We start from the raw sequence: 18051 nt of genomic DNA, 5'->3' as shown, positions 1-18051 counted from the left end.
TCTCATGACTCCAAGCTGCCTGTGCATTTCCACGACATTCTCTGCCTCCGACTCTGTGTCTGTCACTTTGCATCTGGGACTGCGGGCACAAAGCTGCCTGGCTGGGGCCTTCCGTGTTCTGTAATTCAAAGTCCCAGGTGGGAGGCAGCGCCTCACTGGCCCAGTTCAGCCCGTTCATGCCCCCTCCCGAACACTCAGCGGGGGCCCAGAGGAGGGAGTCACCCAGGACCCACAGGGCGGCCAGACCTCGCCTCCTCCCCTCAGAAGGGGCTCTCACAGAGGAGGCGGGGTGGGAGGTCAAGCTATTTTTCAGAAAAGATTCTTAAATTGTTCATTTTTAAATTACCATGGAGATTTAAAATAACAATAATAGGAAGAATTTTGTAATACCCATGATAAGTATCCATCACAAGGCTTCAGCAATTTTTCTTATTTTGTCATTTGTTTTCAACTAGCAACTCCAGTTATCCATCCCAGTAGTAAAGTCGATATTAGATCCTTAAGTTTGTCAAAATTTTAATGCCTTTATTTAATGGGTGAAGAGAAAAAAATAATGAAAATACCATTATGACACCTAACTAAATACAAGTGATTTCTTCATATAAAGATTGATTTTTTAGTATCACTCCCCCCTAGGTATTTTCTTAAGTATATCACTGTCGACTTTACTGAAAAGGAGAACAAAACCTGTCAAGTCCCTTTGCTAGACGTTTAACATATTCTGTGTGTTCCCTGAAAAATGGGGCCTAGCAGCTCGTGCCTCAAAGAGGCCACAGGGGGATGTTAAGGTCCAGAACTCGGCACCACATTCAGCTGATTTGAACCTGAGACAGAAAGAAAGACGTGTCCCCCATATATACGTGTGTTTTTATGCATTGATCATGTTTTTCCCAGAACATTTCAGTAGTTTAAAAAATCCTGAAAAGTTGAAAAGCAGGCAGATTAAAACTGAACATTCTTTTCAGCTTATGTAACTTATGTATACCAAAACAGAACTTATTACGATTTCACTTCATCTTAAATTAGTTTAAAATGGTTTAAGATCATCATTGGTTAAAGAGAAATGATCAAACATGGCTAGTCTCTCCACTGAAAATAAGATCAGGCAAACACAGATTTTGAAAACATTACTTTATTATAATATAATTGTTTCCATTAAAAATCCGGGATACGATTTTCCCTTTTCCTCAGTCTTCAGTATGGCTCGATATGGCAGTGGTCATTATTTAAATTTTTGAGATTTTGTTCAGTGTGATTTTTGGGCACTTTTATTTTCATTTTTTACGATTTCATTACAATAGTATTTCTCCCACTGAGTTTTGGTCCCCCCATTAAATTTTGCACCTAAGATAAGTGCCTCCCTCACCTCCTTTATAGCTACTGAATCAACAAAGTTATAACGACAGACATGTTTTTTTTGTCTCCACTGACTCAATTTTACTTTTAATCTCACCACCTTAGGGAGGGCCGTGCCTTCTCCATTGGCCCTCAGTTCCTCTCATTCCCTCCACCTGACTCCCGGCCTGTGCAATCCGGACACATCCCTTGCCCAGGGCAGGCACTGGAGTTTGCAATGCCTGCCTCCAGCCCAAAATACATTTCCACTCACCCCTTGCTGAGTCCCCTGGGCCCCCTCACTCCTCAAGGGATTCCACCTGAATTTAGTGACCCCCCCACCCACCCACCGTCACCCACAGGTACTCCTTAGCACTCTGGATTGAATTCATCTGGAGCATGAGGCTCAGTTCTGTCCTGAATAACCAGGTACTCCACATCGAGGGTTAAGCACGGGCCCTTTCCTTGGCGGAGAAGGGACAGCAGCAAGCTGGTGTTTCCAGCCCTTCCCTCCCTTACAGCTTGACAGTGAAAAGGACCTTAAACCTGCCAAAAGCTGGTGACGCTTGGCTTATATTCAAACACCTTGACCTTACATGGTCTTGAGAAGACAGAGACCCGAACAACTGGGATGACTTTGTGCAGTCTTCTGTCTGCTAACAATTCAGCAGGGAAGGCACATACACACACACACACAAAAAAACCAACCTGTTCTTCTTTCAAATTTGTTTTTGCTACTTCAAGCCAGTCCAGACAGAAAATACTTCCTTCTTCCCTTTTCACATTTCCTTCTTTCCTCCTACTCATCTCGAATTCTTCTCAGGGAAGTACACATACTGTGGTTCTCTCTCTCCCTGTGTCTAAGAGGGTATTTCTGTAACATGGACTTCAGGGTTATGTGAAAGGGGCCCCAACTAATCTAAGAGGTGATTGATATCTTTACCTCAAAATAGTTCAAAGCTTTTGTATGAGTGACCAATAGACTTGAACTTTTGAGTTTTATCTAAAGAAGTTTAAGTGTGGTATGATTCACCTGGATGGATTTAATCAGTTACACACACAGACACACACACTAAAAAACTCAAAATTGTGAGCATATCAAGTGATGGTGAGAGAAATTCAAAAAGCAAAATAGTTCTGTTTTCTGTAGACAGTGTCTCTTTGGAATAACAAATAACTGGATACAGACCATTCCCAGACACAAGGCTGTACAAACATCATATTACTCATAACAATGATGGTTTTAAGTAGAATATGCCTTAGCTTTTGACTCATTTCTAGTTCAAAGCATATAGGCAAGCCAATCCTATGAAAAGTACGGTCATTAGATTTTTTCCTTTTACTTTTAAAGGAAAAACTCCTTTGAGAAGATAACTCAAGTCCCTTTGCATGATTTCTATTTAAGAGAATTTTCACTTAGCAGAAGCAAAACTAAAGAGATTCATGTTTTATGAAAACCTCTTCAGTGAAACCGCATTATTATGAGACATTCCACTGACATTGTCCTGCCCCAGACTGCCCTGTACGTTCAGACCTGTAGCGAAAACTCGAACCTACTAACTTGCGATTATTACAGCTCCATGCTGTATCACTTTATGTGTGATAAAATCTGCAATTATTATAAAAACTTACTAAACAAAGATACAGTCTATAAAGATGTTTTAAGTCCTAGAAATTTTAAGACCATGTACAGTAAAAAATGTATCACATTAATAAGGAGTATGTTTAAACAACAACAAAATCTTATTAAATAAAAATAGGATAAGGAAATCTGTCTTATATCCAGAGTTAGAGTTTCTTAACCTGTTAGATTAAGGACATGCTTTGAGTATCTATAAACCCCAAAAGTTCATGCAGAATTTTGTGAATACCTGTGTGAACTTGCGCATTTTTCCTAACAGAAGGATAAATAGCTTTCTTCAGACTTTTCATGTATCTATCACTGAGAGAGACCTTGTATATGGCCAATTTTCTTTAAAGTCCTCAATTAAAAGTCGGAGGAAAAAAAATAATTATGACGTTCCAAAAGATCAACAGCCTGCTTGGCATCAACCGTTGTGCAAACCGATGGCTGGCCAAGACACCAAAGGGCACCACTTGACTCTCTACAAGGCAAGCTTTCTGGGCCGCTCCCGTTCTCTTTGATTCGCTCTCCATCCTTGCATTAATATCCTGCAGGGCTCTTGGTTATCCGTCTCACCATTGGCACCACCCCAAACACTAAAAAACCCCTCCGCTCTGAAGGTGCAGGGTTTCACCCACCCGCGTTGAGGTTGATGCTTGTCATCACATCAGACACACGTGCACAGGCAGCAGCGCAGCTTGGATGGACAGCGCCTCTCCTCCTTCTGCAGACGCCCCTCCGCCACGTGGAGCCTCTTGGGTTGTACGGCCCAGGAGGAATAGGGAATGGAACCTTTTCTTTCTCCTTCAGTTTCTTTCTCCTTTACCTGTCCTTTGGCAGGTACATCAACAGTAGTTCTAACCAGCTAGGGGGTATTCTAACCATCGTCAGTGGCTGGTTTTCTCTCTCACTTCATCAGCACACACAGGTCCCACTATGTGCATGCTTAGGATATTTTTAAGTTTAATTCTTTTGGTACGTTATGGTGAAATCATGAAAGAGATTCAGTGAGTGGGAAGAAAACAAAACTCCCTTTCCATTTAGTTGTTTTTGGTTTGAGCAGTATTTATGTTTATCTGTAAGTCATTTTTGAAAAAGGGAGGCAAACGGATTTTTATTTTGGGGACATTTGGGGGGGTGGGGGTATGTATGCTACAAAGACTTTTCTAGTGAAAGGAAAACAAATTCTGCTGACCAACAGACAACGGGACATCATCTTACTGTTGGAAGCACAAAACCTAAAACTTCCGAGGGGGAAAAGAACCCTTTACGCCAACACTCTCAAGCCCCCACCCAGGCTGAGAACACAGTGCTGTGTCAAACCTGGTCTTCTCTCAAGGAAAACCCACACACTGGATTCCCTTTCTCTGTGTTTTCCTGCTTTTTTCATCCTGTGTGGTGGGCACCTAACTCTCTGACTGTGTCTCCTTAAAGTGCTTGCCAAGAGAGCTGACAATTTGTCTTCTCTGCCACGTGACCAAAAGGTGTTTTACTCATGGCATAATTTACATCTACTCTTATTATTTCTTCCTCAAACTCAGCTTGGAAACCAGAACTTCACTGCCAGTGTGCTGGAGGTAAATGCTTCCCAGATGCACAAACACATCACACCATGAGCCTCTTCGTCATGCCCCCCACTGTGGTGCCTTCTAACCAAAACACTTCCACCAAACCGAGACCCCAGGCCCACATCCCTTAACCTGCCACCACACGCTAGCATGGGCCATCACACCCGCACGGAGCTCTGCTTGCAGCAACCCCCTGCCCTCGCTCCTGACCTCCTTCTGCACACAACACCCCAGGCTCTGTCACCGCAGACCCCTCCCACTCCCCTAGCCACCCCCAAGGGGCTGAGGACAGCTGACACTAACACCATTGCCACGAGGAGACACCTGCCCAGCCTTGGGTCAGAGGTCTGCAGAGACAGACAGCAACCCCTGAGTGGCCTCGGCTGCCATGCATAGCATTACTCTGCCTCCCTTTGATTCCACCATTTTTAAACAGATCTCCAAAGGCCATCAGGACTGATTGCTTGCCAGCTGTCTCATTTTGCTGCTGAGCGTTTTTATTCACATAGACATTATTATCCTATTAGTAAACCCATTCTCCACCGTCAGTTCGGGGAATCATTGACAGTCATCCTCATAAACCTACTTTGGGCTGAAAACGTCTCATTCTCTTCACTCAGTTTAGAGTTGCTTCTTTTCACACTGGGTTGCTCTAGCTAAGGAGTTGGACAGTGGTTGGCCTTAGTAAGTAGTTATCTCAGAAATTTAGAGAAGTACACATATGATATTATTATGATTAGGTGGTGGAAAAGAAAACTTTTACCTCAATATTAAATCCTGGCAGATAACAGCCTCACTCGGGGAGCCGTGGGAAATCGCCCTGTGTGAGTAGGCTGTGTGTCCTTCTCTCTCCCACACACGATTACTGACTGCATCGCGCTGGTGCTCCCTGCCCCCCCCCCTCGTCTACCACTTACGTCTTTTCAACCATTTGTCTTACAAGACTGAACAACGCAAACGACCCCAACCTGCACTGCAGACATTGAACCCCATACGTCTTAACAATATTTTTCCTGAGCCATTCCAGTATAGATATTTATGAGTACATATGTTGTTTTATAAACCAATAATTTGTCTTCCACTTAAAGGGACATATATTTCCAATGTATATCATTTGCATATATCTGTATGACAAGCAGTCTCTAAGAGAAGATTTATGAACGGTTAAAATGCTCCACAACTTTACGGCACGGATTTTCAATTGCATCTGATTATAGATGATGGCTTTAATTTGAAAGGTGTATAACTTTATAAGGGCAAAAAAACGGGAGTTGTTTTCCTAAAAAACTGATTTTTAATGAGGTTTTAAATGAGCATTGTCATAGACAAAATAGGATTTAAAGCAACTTTCCCAAGTTCAATAACATAGCAACGGGATCATTTTGATAAGGATATTCCTGTTTTTAACAATGATTATGACACATCACAACAACAGTATTCAAATTATACTTATGAAGACCAACAAAACATGATTTGGGCAAGGAGGGAAAACATTGGCAAATAACCCACTGAAGGCAAATAAGAGCTCCAAGCTTTGGGGTACGCCAGCGCCTCCCACTTATTTGAATGCCCACTGCTCTTCAGGTAGAAGACCCTCAAATACAGGCACTTGTGCTCTGAGAGTGATCTCCACTTAAGGGAAGTGCTTGTTCGACAAGAGCAGTCATTGTAGTGAAATGTTCGTTGCCTTTCGGCCAGATGTGGTGTGGCTATAGAGTAATGAAACTAGGTTAATTCTAGGTCATTTGAAAACATCTGTTTTAAAGTGAAAAAAATCAGGGAAATACGCAATGCATCATCCATCTATGTGTCAGGCCTGCACCAGAGAAGTTGATTTTGCATTAAGATGAGTAGAAAAAGTTCACAAATTCTGTTTCTTTACCTACGTGCATATGTGTGCCTGTGTGCACTCGGCTTGGAAGCCCCTTTAACCGAATGCTCTTACTAACGTTTTGTCTCATTTGCGAGCATGATGTAGTCACCACAGTGCCCTGTGCTGTGGGCAGGCAGGCATGTTTCACAGTGCTGACCTCCACCTCTGGGAACTAAGCCAATCCAGTGCAATTAGAATATGTGTCTACTGAACATCTACTCTGTTGTTAGTACCTGGGTCCATGTAATTTTATGTGTGTGTATGTATGTGTGTGTGTGGCCAGCTCTGACAAGAAGCTTGAAATACCACCTTTGGGCATATAAAATAAATATAAAGCAATCAAAACAATAAATTATTAACAAGAGACAGAGCAAGTGCTAAATGGGATTGGAGGAGGGAGAAGCCAGAGGTTTTGATGCTTTCCCAGGTATTTGATTCTTCTAGACGAGATTGACTTATGATACATAAATCCAAACAACTGTGTGCCTTACATTAATAGTCACCTTGCCCTGGAAGCATTAATTCAACAGAAGATCCCTGACTGGGTCTGAGAGCCAGTCCCTTTCCTCACGTCAAAGACCATCAACCACTTCAAGTCTCAAAGGCAGAGCAGTGAGACAGTGTTCTGACTGCTTAACTCGTGGCTGCAGCATGAACTTGCCCTCCAGGTTTACTCTATACCGACTACTACTGACACCTTTGGCATCTCTGTTGGCTGAGTGGCCTGCCCACCATCCAGCTGCTTCCTAGTCCTCTGCTATATAAAAGAGTGACTTTCCGAAGTAAAGGAAGACAGAGAAAACACTGAAAATATGCCCTGCCCCTCTAGACATCAGCTTTCAAAGGAAATAAAAACTTGGCAGGTGATGACTATCGTTTGGAGGAAGTCTTTTATTGTCATCTGAAAAGACGATGTTTACAGGGGACCATGCTTTAACGGGTGTCTCTGCACTTTTCTCAGAGCCAGATAACGGTGAATGGAAGCTCTGGAGGTGCCGTGAGTCCGATGAGTTACTACCAAAGGCCTTTCTCGCCCTCAGCCTACTCTCTACCGGGCTCACTCAATTCCAGCATTATCATGCCGCATGGCCGGTCACTCGGTAAGTCATTTGATAGCCGTGATTTTCATGACAGTTTCAAAATAGCAAGTACAAACCACATGAGGAAAATAGAAAGCACCCAAGTAATTTTTTAAAAGGAGGCAGAAGCCTTCAACACTTCACTATTTAGTGCCCGTGTTCTCAAGGGGGGATTAGGGACTGTGCGAATTCAACATCGGAAGAAGTAGGCACCCAGCTATTCCAAGGCAATGACACTGCTTCTAGAGTGGACTCTGGAGACGGCTCTTTGGCATTTGGGGGGAAGGTTCACATGGTAAATACCACCCATGTTTGAGGCACCCTGTTCTCTCACGGAAAACTTCCATAGCAGAAAATCCCTTGGGTGTTTATAAAGAAGGGTCGGTTAACAGGTAGCACAGGGCAGTAGGTGGACAGGCTGCCTCACAAGGCAGTCAGCTGTGCTAACGGGAGCCAGAAGACCGTCCATCAGGGTATGAGGTTTTCAACAATGATTCCAGAATTTCAGAGAGACATAGTTCTTAATCCTTGGGGAATTAAGAATGAGATGGAAGATGTAGCTTTCTTCCAGAAACAGAATGAACACTTGAACATTGATAAAAACTTTTCCAGCATCTAACTTCACGGAGCTTCCCTGGAAAGAAACTGTGCTGTATAATGATAGAAACATTTTTATAGGCAAAGGATACTAGAACCGTATGGTAATCTTCCTTAGTTTTTAAAAATGTGAAACGTTGACCCAGGACATGTAGGATAAAACAGACTGAATCAAACCATCCTATGAAGTTAAGCTGATAAAGGTGCCGCGATGCTGACCAAGGGTTCCCCAGCCGCAGGAAGCAGAGAGGAAGGCGGGGAACACGGGATCCCAGCACAGCTCCCGGAGAAGCGGGAGGGGACCCATCCTCTGGCCTTGAACCAACCACAGAGAGAAAGGAGCTAGAGCACAGGGTGTGAACCCCCATTTCCTCGCCGCTAGCAGGCAGCGTCCTCCCTTCCCCAGCCCTGGTTGTGTGCTGAAAGAAATGGTGCTGTCGGTTCCCCCGGGAACAGGCAGTGTGTGCACGGTGCGACTCCGCTTCTGTGCCCGCAGAACCTCTAGATGGCTTACAGCTGTGAGACTCATTCAAGGAGAGTCTCACTATATAGTCGCGCCTTTTCTAATGCTGGTAGAGGGCTGCGCAGTGTACACCTCCGTGTTAACCACAAGCGGCTCAAGTGGAAGGTCAGTGAGTTAAGAGACAGTGATGGAAACACAGACCATGTGGCATTTGGCGTAATGTGGGAAGAGGCTCCGACCCCCTGAGCATCGCGTGTATCCCGTGTCCCCGCAGACCCCGCAGAGGCATACCCCCAGCACGCGCAGTCCCTGGATGGCGCCCTGGGCGGCTCCATACCGCTGTACAGGTCCTCGGAGGAAGAGAAGAGGGTGACCGTCATCAAGGCGCCGCATTACCCCGGGATCGGGCCGGTGGATGAATCTGGAATCCCCACGGCGATTAGAACGGTAGGACACCCCAGCATGCGCCCCAGGCCACGCACGGACTCCCCCAGGGCTGGCTGGTGGGCGTCCCTCTGGGCTCAGCCAAGATTTGCCCTCGGTGCCATCTGACGTCTCATCCCATAACGCGCGGCAGAGACAGAGGGCTGTCGATGGGAGATATCACACAATCTGTTTTTCAGTCTTAATTAAAAATCATGAAAATGGTGATTTTGTGAAACGACACAAGTATGTTCTGTTTTACCTTTTATCAAGGCGTGCTAGGGCAATAGAGAGAAAAGACAAGGGCTGAGGAAGTGGGAGTTGGGCCTGGGGAGCTGCATCAGACTCCCAGGGGCATTGCAAATAACCCAGGGAATTTTTGTTTGGGATGGACCTGTGCTCACACCAGGACATGAGGGGCTGTGATCGGGGAGCCGGGAGGTGAAGGCAGTGGAGTGGAGGGAGTTAAAGTCATGGACAGAAAAAAACTGAAGAGAAACACACAGCTTAGTGTCCGTCTTCGGCTGTGCCTGCTGAGAGCTCTCGGGGATGCTAAGTGAAAGTGTGCAGGGTTTTTTTCTAGTCTTTAAACTCTGCCAAAGCCTTGCTCAGAGTGCCGGGGCAGCCCCTTCTGGCAGCGCTGAGCGGCTGCAGACGCAGCTATTGAGCGCGGGGGCAGGCAGCTGCTTGCTGAGCAGTCCTCTCCAAGACAAGGTCTGTGCTAGCAGCGACCAGGAGGCCTTGGGAGCCAGGATGAGAGCTGCAGCACCTTTGCAGGTGATGGTGGGGGGCGGCTGGGGGAGGGAGCTCAGGCGGCCCACACTTATCCAGGACTCCCTGGTACCTGGCTGGGATGTTGCCAAGAGCTGCTTCCCTGGAAGGCAAACCTGGGGGGCCACAGGAAGCAGTGGATAGAGGGAAAGAATGGGAAAGAGGTCAGAGAAAAAGCAGTGGTTGGATTGAGGAACCACTCAAGCTGCCCTGAAGGTCAAGTGTGAGGATTTTTTTTTTTAACTTTACGTGTATTATATGGGGGATTACGTGTTCTATATACAGAGAGAAGAGTTAAAAATTAACTATTTCAGGCTTCTGTATGACAATTGGAAGCCAGAAAGTAAATCTGTATAGCAGTTCCTATGGGTTTCATGTTCATTAGATTCTAAGAACATTGATTGTGACTGATTATAAAGTCCTAAGAATCTATGTTGGAACTGGTGAGTGTCATATTTAAGGGACAGAAAAAGTTCAGGGATCATGTCTTAATCTTGTGATGACGACATGTTTCTGGCAATGGCATTTGGTTGTGTGTTTTCCTTTTTAAGATTTCTGATGCAAAATGGTTACATATAATTTTTTTTACTAATAACATGTCAGACAGGTACAGTATCAGGTATGGTGTCATTGGTTTTGTTTAATTGATCCTTGAGGCACAATATACACACAAATTAGGAACTCCCTGATTCTGTAGAGTTACAGATTCTATCTGAAAAAATTTTATCTGAGACCTCTGGGTATGTTTCTAAATCAACGGATGATCCGTAAAAGTGACAAAGCTGGGCCTTTTCTTTAACCCACAAGACATAATTTTTTTAAGTAGCAAGGCCTTATTTGTCAGTTTTCAAAAGGAAAAAAACTAACAAATGAGATGTTGTAGATAGTGAAAATCAGGTGATATTAAAGTTTTACATTGTTTATCTACGCCAAATCAAAAGTGTATTTAGACATGTCTAAGTAAACACTTAATGCTAGTTTCCCTTCTACAAAATAGAAAATAAAACACAATTTTTGGACTTGGAAAACTTGACAAAGAAGGTACAGGTCTGCGAAGACTCATTCACACTTCCTATTTTTTAGCCTTGCTGAGCACATCCCCAAGTATAGCTGTGTTTATGAAAGTCGAGTCAGGCCATCTCCGAGCCACCGCAGGCCAAGAATCTCCTGGGCTGTTTTTCTTTCTCAACCCCGTAGAAAGTAAGGATTAGCAGACTCAGGTTGCTCCCGTGGACTTTCTCCCGAGTTGTATACCAAAGGAAGTCCTGTCTCAACGGACTCCGTTAGAGTCTCATTCCAGACAACCAGCATACACCGAGGAAAGGCAATTTTGTAAAGTAACCCAGAAACTCTAGAAAAAGCCAAGAGTCAACAAATGTACCTTTGAGTTATTCGAATGAAGGGAACACCAGTTCCCTCACTGCCCTCTCTCACGTGAACCGGGCCGTCTGTGTGAGCCTTTCACCGCCATTCTTAACAACAACAACAAAAACCACTAGGGTCCAGATCCCACGAGATTGTCTAATTACCGCCAGCTAGTTAGGTGAAATACAAGACTCTTCTCTTCTGGTTCAAACACAACATGGTTTGAGCATTTTCAAAGCTGGGAAGGAGCAAAAAATAGAATAGAATAATTGTATACTGGTATGTAGAAAATATGTGTATTTCCCCTTTTTGGAAATCCCTGCATGATAAATCACCGTGGAGTTCTGATGTTCTGTAAACCGTAGGGATATAAAAATCCAGGTATGTTCAGCCAAGGTTATAGACAACAACTGAGTAGTGAATTCCTAGTAGTTAGCATCCATGCGAGATAATTTCTGAAGGGCATATACAAAAGTAAACATCTTCAAATTTGAGTAGACTTCTGTTTACTTAATCCCAGTATTAGCCATAACAGTCTCCACGTTGGCATGTATCAAAGGAACTCTAAATGTGCAAAGGACTCCTTTTAGAATGGGACACAGAGTTTTTGTAACCTTTTACCAGTTTCATGGTCCCCTGTGCCAACTGACGGGGCATTTCTGGCATCTCTGTGCTCACCATATAAAGCGAGCAGATGGCAAGACTGAGGTCCTGCCCAATACGTGCCCTCCAGCAGAGGAAGAAAAAAACGCCTGTCTGGCAGGATGCATTGCCATATACAGGGATGTGACTTACTCACTAGGCATCCTCATTGCCTTTGGTTGTGTCCAGGTATGGTTGGACACATTTCTGCTCGAGGCTGTGTCTCTTTTCTGTCACTGAACACTGCACAGGAAATAAAGCTTAATGAAAGAGAAGTCTGTCTTTTAGGAAAATAAGTGTCTCTTAAAAATCAGCCAATAATAGCCAGACTCCTGCATTACTACTGTACCCACCAGCTCCCACCATCTGAATATAAGGTCGCTCAACAATCCCTTCAATTTTTCCATTGTAGGAAGAGCATGGAACAAATGAAGAGGTAATTTGCAACAAAGTAGCCCTTAATCTTAATTTATATTTGTGGTCATTACCAGAATCATAGATTCCTAGACCCCAAAGTAGTTAGATATAGCACAGAACCCTCAGTGTCTAGGTGAGAAATGCAAGGACCACATTTCTGAGAGAAAAATTAGGCTAGAAAATGGCATCCAAAGTTCAGCCTAACAAATGTAAGAATATTTTTGTGGCAGTCCTAACAGAATATTTTGCGTCAAGAGAATCATCTCGGAAAATCTGGTACATTTAGTTAGTGTACACAGAATAGTTGAGCTTCTTGCCAACTATTGCAGCTCTAGAAATGTTGAGATAAAGATCTTGCCAAGAAAAATCTTCAATTATGACCATAAGGGTGTCTGTCTACCTTCACAGGTACACAATATTGTAGACGACTTCCATCCGATAACCTGGATTCATTCATTCTTTTATTCCATCCATATTTCCCCTGTGGTTGTTATTTATTGGCCATTTCTTATACTGTAGGCTTGGTCCTAGACCTTCTGTGTACCTCAACTCATTCAGTTGCCATGACAACTCCATAATGTGGAACTGCTCCCTGACATAAGGTGGGAGAGGTTACCTAAGTTATCCAAGTTCGTATTGCTAGGAAACAGTAATAAAGGGAGCCAAGATTTGAATCTAGGTTGATGTGACATTAACCTTGTCTTCCCACTACAGCCCACGGTTTCTATCATGTCAAAGCCTGGGCTGCATTTGGGGAAGCTTCTACTCTCAAGGAATTTATGATTTAGCGAAGCAAATGGTTGGCTAAATTTGGCTATTACCAGATTAAACAATTTTTGAAGCAATATCTACATTTTTAGTTTTGCTCTCAGACCCTGGGTTGTTTCACTACTTTGATGTTTTAGTGACTTAGACTAGAAAACACCAGCTTTTTATTTCTCTCAGTCTAAGGCAACCTAAACCCAGTTCGAGTCAAAAAAATAATGTCATAAACAGAACACTCACCAAAAACATTTTAAGGAGAATAATAATTATCACCAAAAGGAGTGACGCACACGATTGTAACACTATAACCTTTATTCAGTGAATTTTATATAAATATGTTTGTGCAAATTTTAACTGTCTAGTGCTGGGCAAACTATGATTTGGGTAAAATAAGGCCATAGCATATATAATGTTCCAATCCACCCTTGACTCAAAAAGGGGGCAATATATGTACACACCACATGCACACGGGGACAAATGCCTAGCATTGCCATCATGAAAGAGACTTGTTATCATAGAGCAGAAATTAACTATTTGAAAAGATGACATACAGGAACAAGTATAAAGGACACCTGGACAATAACGACGGGGAAATGGGAGCAAGGAGGGGGAGGGCTGGGGGAGGGCTGGGATAGGGGGAAGGCAGAAAACTGTACTTGAACAGAAATTAAGATGAAGTGCCGTAAGTCGTAATGAAAGTAAATGAATAGACAGATGGGATACAGAAAACCCAGCTTTCGGAAGCGCCGGCTGCCGGGAAGCCGCCCTGTAACTGCGACACCCTCTCCCGCAGACAGTTGACAGACCGAAGGACTGGTACAAGACGATGTTCAAGCAGATCCACATGGTGCACAAGCCTGGTGCGTATGGCGCTCGGGTCGGGCCCGCGGGTTGAAGGGCGTGTCTGTATCCTCCCCTTTCGCACAGTGCGGCGTCACCCCAAATGCCAAGCAAACTGCCTTGACCCTAGCACACTGCCTGGCTCCCACTCCTTCTTTCGAACACACCTCCTCATATCACCCCTCAAATCACAGCCCCCTCTGCTCCTTCCTCACCCCTGATCTGCCATGGAGCCTCTTAGGAGAGGACCCTGAAGAGGTGCCAGGCGCTCTGGTGTCTTTGCTTCATCCTCCCTTTCCCACGGTCTGGACCAGCATGGCGCGCTGCTGCGCACACACTCACCATCCCTCCGTCCACCCGTGTGTGCTCCTTATCCATGGAGCAAGCGTAGGTCAGTCTCATGGCGTTGACAGAGACGGTCAAAGCACTTGCTAAAGCGAAGTCGCGACCCAGAAGAGAAGGCTCCCTGGGGAAGGGAGGTAAAGGGACTGGCCTTGGACACTGTGAAGAGGCCACAGAGCAAACACGGCACAGACAAGTCAGGTCACACTGCAAAGGCCCCGCCACAAAACAATGCATGGGTCTCCTAACAAATTTCTGTGGTGTCTCTGAAGTTCTGCTGTCTTCTTAGGACGGGGTGATGGAATCTGTAGCACCGTAATATTTATGTTTCGTTTTCTAGATGATGGCACAGACATGTATAATACTCCTTATGCGTATAATGCAGGTAGGACGGGTTGCTTGCTCACAGTGCATATCCCTGCCACGCTTGGGAGAACTTCGCGGTCACTTTCTCGCCACTCTGAGTGCATGTCTCCCGTTTCCACCATGAGGAGGGCGCTTTTCCCCTCCCCGTTTTCCTCAGAGCATGCGTAACACAAGGATTGATCTTTCCTCCTGGAAATGAGAACTAATACGCTTCCATCTCATTCGTTCCCACTGTCGGTTTATTCTCAGCTGCAGGAATCTTTAACCCAAGTGTGAAGGCCAGCCTGAAAGAACATACTGTGCCGGCTACAAAATGAGATAAAGATCTCCTTTTATCAGCCGAGAGAGTGATTACCATTGCGTAAGACCCTTCGGATACACTCCACAAAAGACAAGTCCGGCACAGTGTTCGTGACCTTGTCCATGCTTTCGCTCCAGAATGCAGCCATTCATTGAAGGAGCTTTGAAAATCCCACTTTGCTGGCCACTGTTCTGACTCAGAGTTGCCAATGGTCATAACGGACCGACTTCAATTCCGGGCATTTCTACTTGTATCAGAGTGTCTTGGTATCTTGGGAAATGATGACAGGCTAAAGTGAGGGAACCCCTTAAAAATGTTTCTCGTCATCACTTGCTCCTAATGTCACATCAGGGGGTCCCACACAGGGCTCCTGACCCTGCACAGCCTCAGGCTCTGGACCGCTACGTGATGTCTGCTTTTTCTTTCTCTGGAGCAGGCTCGGTGGGTCGGTCTCCCCTCCCCTTACACACCAGCAGCCTCACCTGGGGTCCCCTTTCCAGCCTGGCTCGGGACTGCAGGAGGGTCTCCCCTCTGGGACACCTGAAGCCCAGCCCACAGGCCCCTGACCTCTTCGAGATCCAGCTAGTGTTGTCCAAAGACAAACAGAGGGAAAGCGAACACAACAGAGTGACAACAACAGAAATGAACAGAACACGCTTAGCAGTAACTAGACCTGTGGTTTTCTGGCCCCGATATTCCACTTGATAGCGGGGACCCACTAAGGTGTGTCCTTAACTTGCACTCCCGGCCACAAGGACTCCGGACTCAGCTTGTTAGAGACAAAATTCAACTGAGGAAATTTGAAAGATCTCATTGGCTTTGGTGGATGATTCGGGACTCGGGCAGCATCCCCCTGGCAGAGAGAGGAGCTCCGTGAAATGAAGGACTTTACAGGCAGAAGGGGGTAGGACACGGGAGTCCTACGAGGTGAACAGGCGGATCGCTTACTGAGGCGACTCTCCCTGAGGGGGCGGCAGGAGCCTGCCCAGCAGATGACCTGACTAGTGCTGGCCAGGCGACTCCTGATGGACTGGTTGAGGATTCCATTTCCAAGGCGAGGTCTCAACCGTAGTTAAGTCTGGTTTGGTGAGGTGCACTGTGCCTCAGCAACTCCATCAGGGAGGGGCCTGTGGCCCTGCCTTTACCAAGCCCGACAGCTGAAGCCGGACTGCGGAGTCCAGGCAAAACAATAAGCACAGACACCGAGTCTTTCTGTCTGTCATTGCTTTTTAGTACTGATGTTTTGTATCCATTAGTAATTAGTAAGTCACATACTTATATCCAAGCTTGCAGAGCTCTTTAGAGAGAGTTTTACCATTTAGTCAGTAGGCAAAGCAGCTACGACCTGTCTCTTCCCTTCCTTCTAACCCCTCCTCCCACTGTGGTCTGTCTGACTTGCTCCCGCTGCCTCTTTTTTGTGTCTATGCCATCTCTGCTGCCCTCTTCCGGGCCCACTCCAGTGCCTCAGGTTCCACAGTGTGTTTTCTGACCAATCCCCTGTCTTCCAAAATTCTTTCATCCTTAGTGTATACTTTCTCCATTTGGCCTTTGCCAACTATGTTCAATCACAGTTCTATTTGTGTATCATATCCCACATGCGCTATGAGCTTATTAAGGGATTCTGTTTCCTAAAGCCTTGCACAGCACGTATATAACTTGCTCGGTATTTTGTTTGATTGCAATTAACATGTCCATGATCATGTGTAAGTCAGAGCTTTTAAAGTAACAGAAGACATCTGGCAATGGTTCTGTTAAGTATTTTTAATCCTCCTCTGAAATCTAAACTATGTCGTTAGTTTATGTTATCCAGGAAAAAAGCTTGCTGAATAACTGTAAGTTATTCCTCGTACTAGTCTGAATTACTACTAATTCTAAAGTAATTGACAAAGATTTGCTATAATCAATGCTTGTGTGTAGAATACAGTAATAACAAATTAATCTGTTAATAAAGCTCAATAAATTAATGGTATTAATATATTAATAAAGATCATACTGCCCAGTGCATGCATTGTGAATATGCTCGTTGATTATTAATTGTGGCAAAATCACGGGATATTGTGTGGGTTACAAATAATTGAACGCACTTTTAAAATGCCATCTGCTCCTGTTTTGTTCTGCTGTGTCATGTTTCGAGACAGGCCTGTACAACTCGCCCTACAGCGCTCAGTCACATCCGGCTGCGAAGACCCAGACCTACAGGCCCCTCTCCAAAAGCCACTCGGACAACGGCACCGAGGTCCCGAAGGACATGGCCGCCCCCGCCCCACCCCCACAGGTTCCTCCTCCAGTCCCACCGCTTCGACCAAGGGATCGGTCTTCAACAGAAAAGTGAGTGAGTTCCCCCACAAAGGGGCCTATACTTAGAACAGTATAAGGAAGGAAGCACAGGGTCTTCAATGGAAGAACTGGTGGACCTACTAGGTGTATAATCTTATTAGTCATTACACACGCCATGTATTGAGATTATAGTATACCCTTTCCTCTACTGAGATTATATCGAGATTAGATAGCCAGGTTGGTTCATAGGATTGTAGTGACCTGAGTTAAGCCTGATGTAACATGAGCACAACCTCTGCTTTGTGATCAATAAATGCGTCCAAGAAGACAAATAAATGGAAATCATCGACATGCTTTCTTTGACATCAGAGATTATGCAGTTAATTTTCAGTTTCCTCAGGTTTGAAGTGTTAGACCTGTTAATAAGTTCAAATTCCCCTCTGATACACAAAAATATCTTTTTGAAAGCAGGCAGGTTATNAATCTTATTAGTCATTACACACCCCATGTATTGAGATTATAGTATACCCTTTCCTCTACTGAGATTATATCGAGATTAGATAGCCAGGTTGGTTCATAGGATTGTAGTGACCTGAGTTAGACCTGATGTAACATGAGCACAACCTCTGCTTTGTGATCAATAAATGCGTCCAAGAAGACAAATAAATGGAAATCATCAACATGCTTTCTTTGACATCAGAGATTATGCAGTTAATTTTCAGTTTCCTCAGGTTTGAAGTGTTAGACCTGTTAATAAGTTCAAATTCCCCTCTGATACACAAAAATATCTTTTTGAAAGCAGGCAGGTTATTCATAAGTTATAAATAAGGCATTAGTTAATAAGTGTCTACAGTTGACTCATTTCCATCAGTGTTTAGAGATGATAGTAATTTTCATTTCCCCACTGAAATATTTTTGTAGAAACTATTCTCAGAAAAATAAGCACACTTGTATTGTGCCACTTAAAAAGGATGATGACTGACGATCCTACTTATAGGTAACC

General features: G+C 44.6%; 1 protein-coding gene across 16 annotated transcripts in view; it reads left to right on the top strand.

Annotated features, from left to right (window-relative positions):
- SORBS2 (sorbin and SH3 domain containing 2) overlaps positions 1-18051 on the top strand; it is a 184609-nt gene that overhangs the window by 111901 nt on the left and 54657 nt on the right. For 9 of the 16 annotated variants that reach the window (XM_037055195.1, XM_037055196.1, XM_037055199.1 and 6 more), the window contains 6 exons: positions 4501-4536; positions 7362-7500; positions 8814-8986; positions 13716-13782; positions 14445-14489; positions 16910-17099. In XM_037055195.1, the coding sequence (XP_036911090.1) occupies positions 4501-4536; positions 7362-7500; positions 8814-8986; positions 13716-13782; positions 14445-14489; positions 16910-17099 (650 nt within the window). The remainder of the gene's footprint in view (positions 1-4500; positions 4537-7361; positions 7501-8813; positions 8987-13715; positions 13783-14444; positions 14490-16909; positions 17100-18051) is intronic. The other 7 variants (XM_037055213.1, XM_037055207.1, XM_037055208.1 and 4 more) reach the window with 3 other exon arrangements.

The sequence above is a fragment of the Sturnira hondurensis genome, unplaced genomic scaffold (assembly GCF_014824575.4).
Source record: "Sturnira hondurensis isolate 20B ecotype Veracruz unplaced genomic scaffold, ASM1482457v3 Scaffold0008640, whole genome shotgun sequence".
NCBI classification, from domain to species: Eukaryota; Metazoa; Chordata; class Mammalia; order Chiroptera; family Phyllostomidae; genus Sturnira; species Sturnira hondurensis.
The sequence above is the reverse complement of the archived record's forward strand: the minus strand, read 5'-3'. Positions and strand labels throughout refer to the sequence as shown.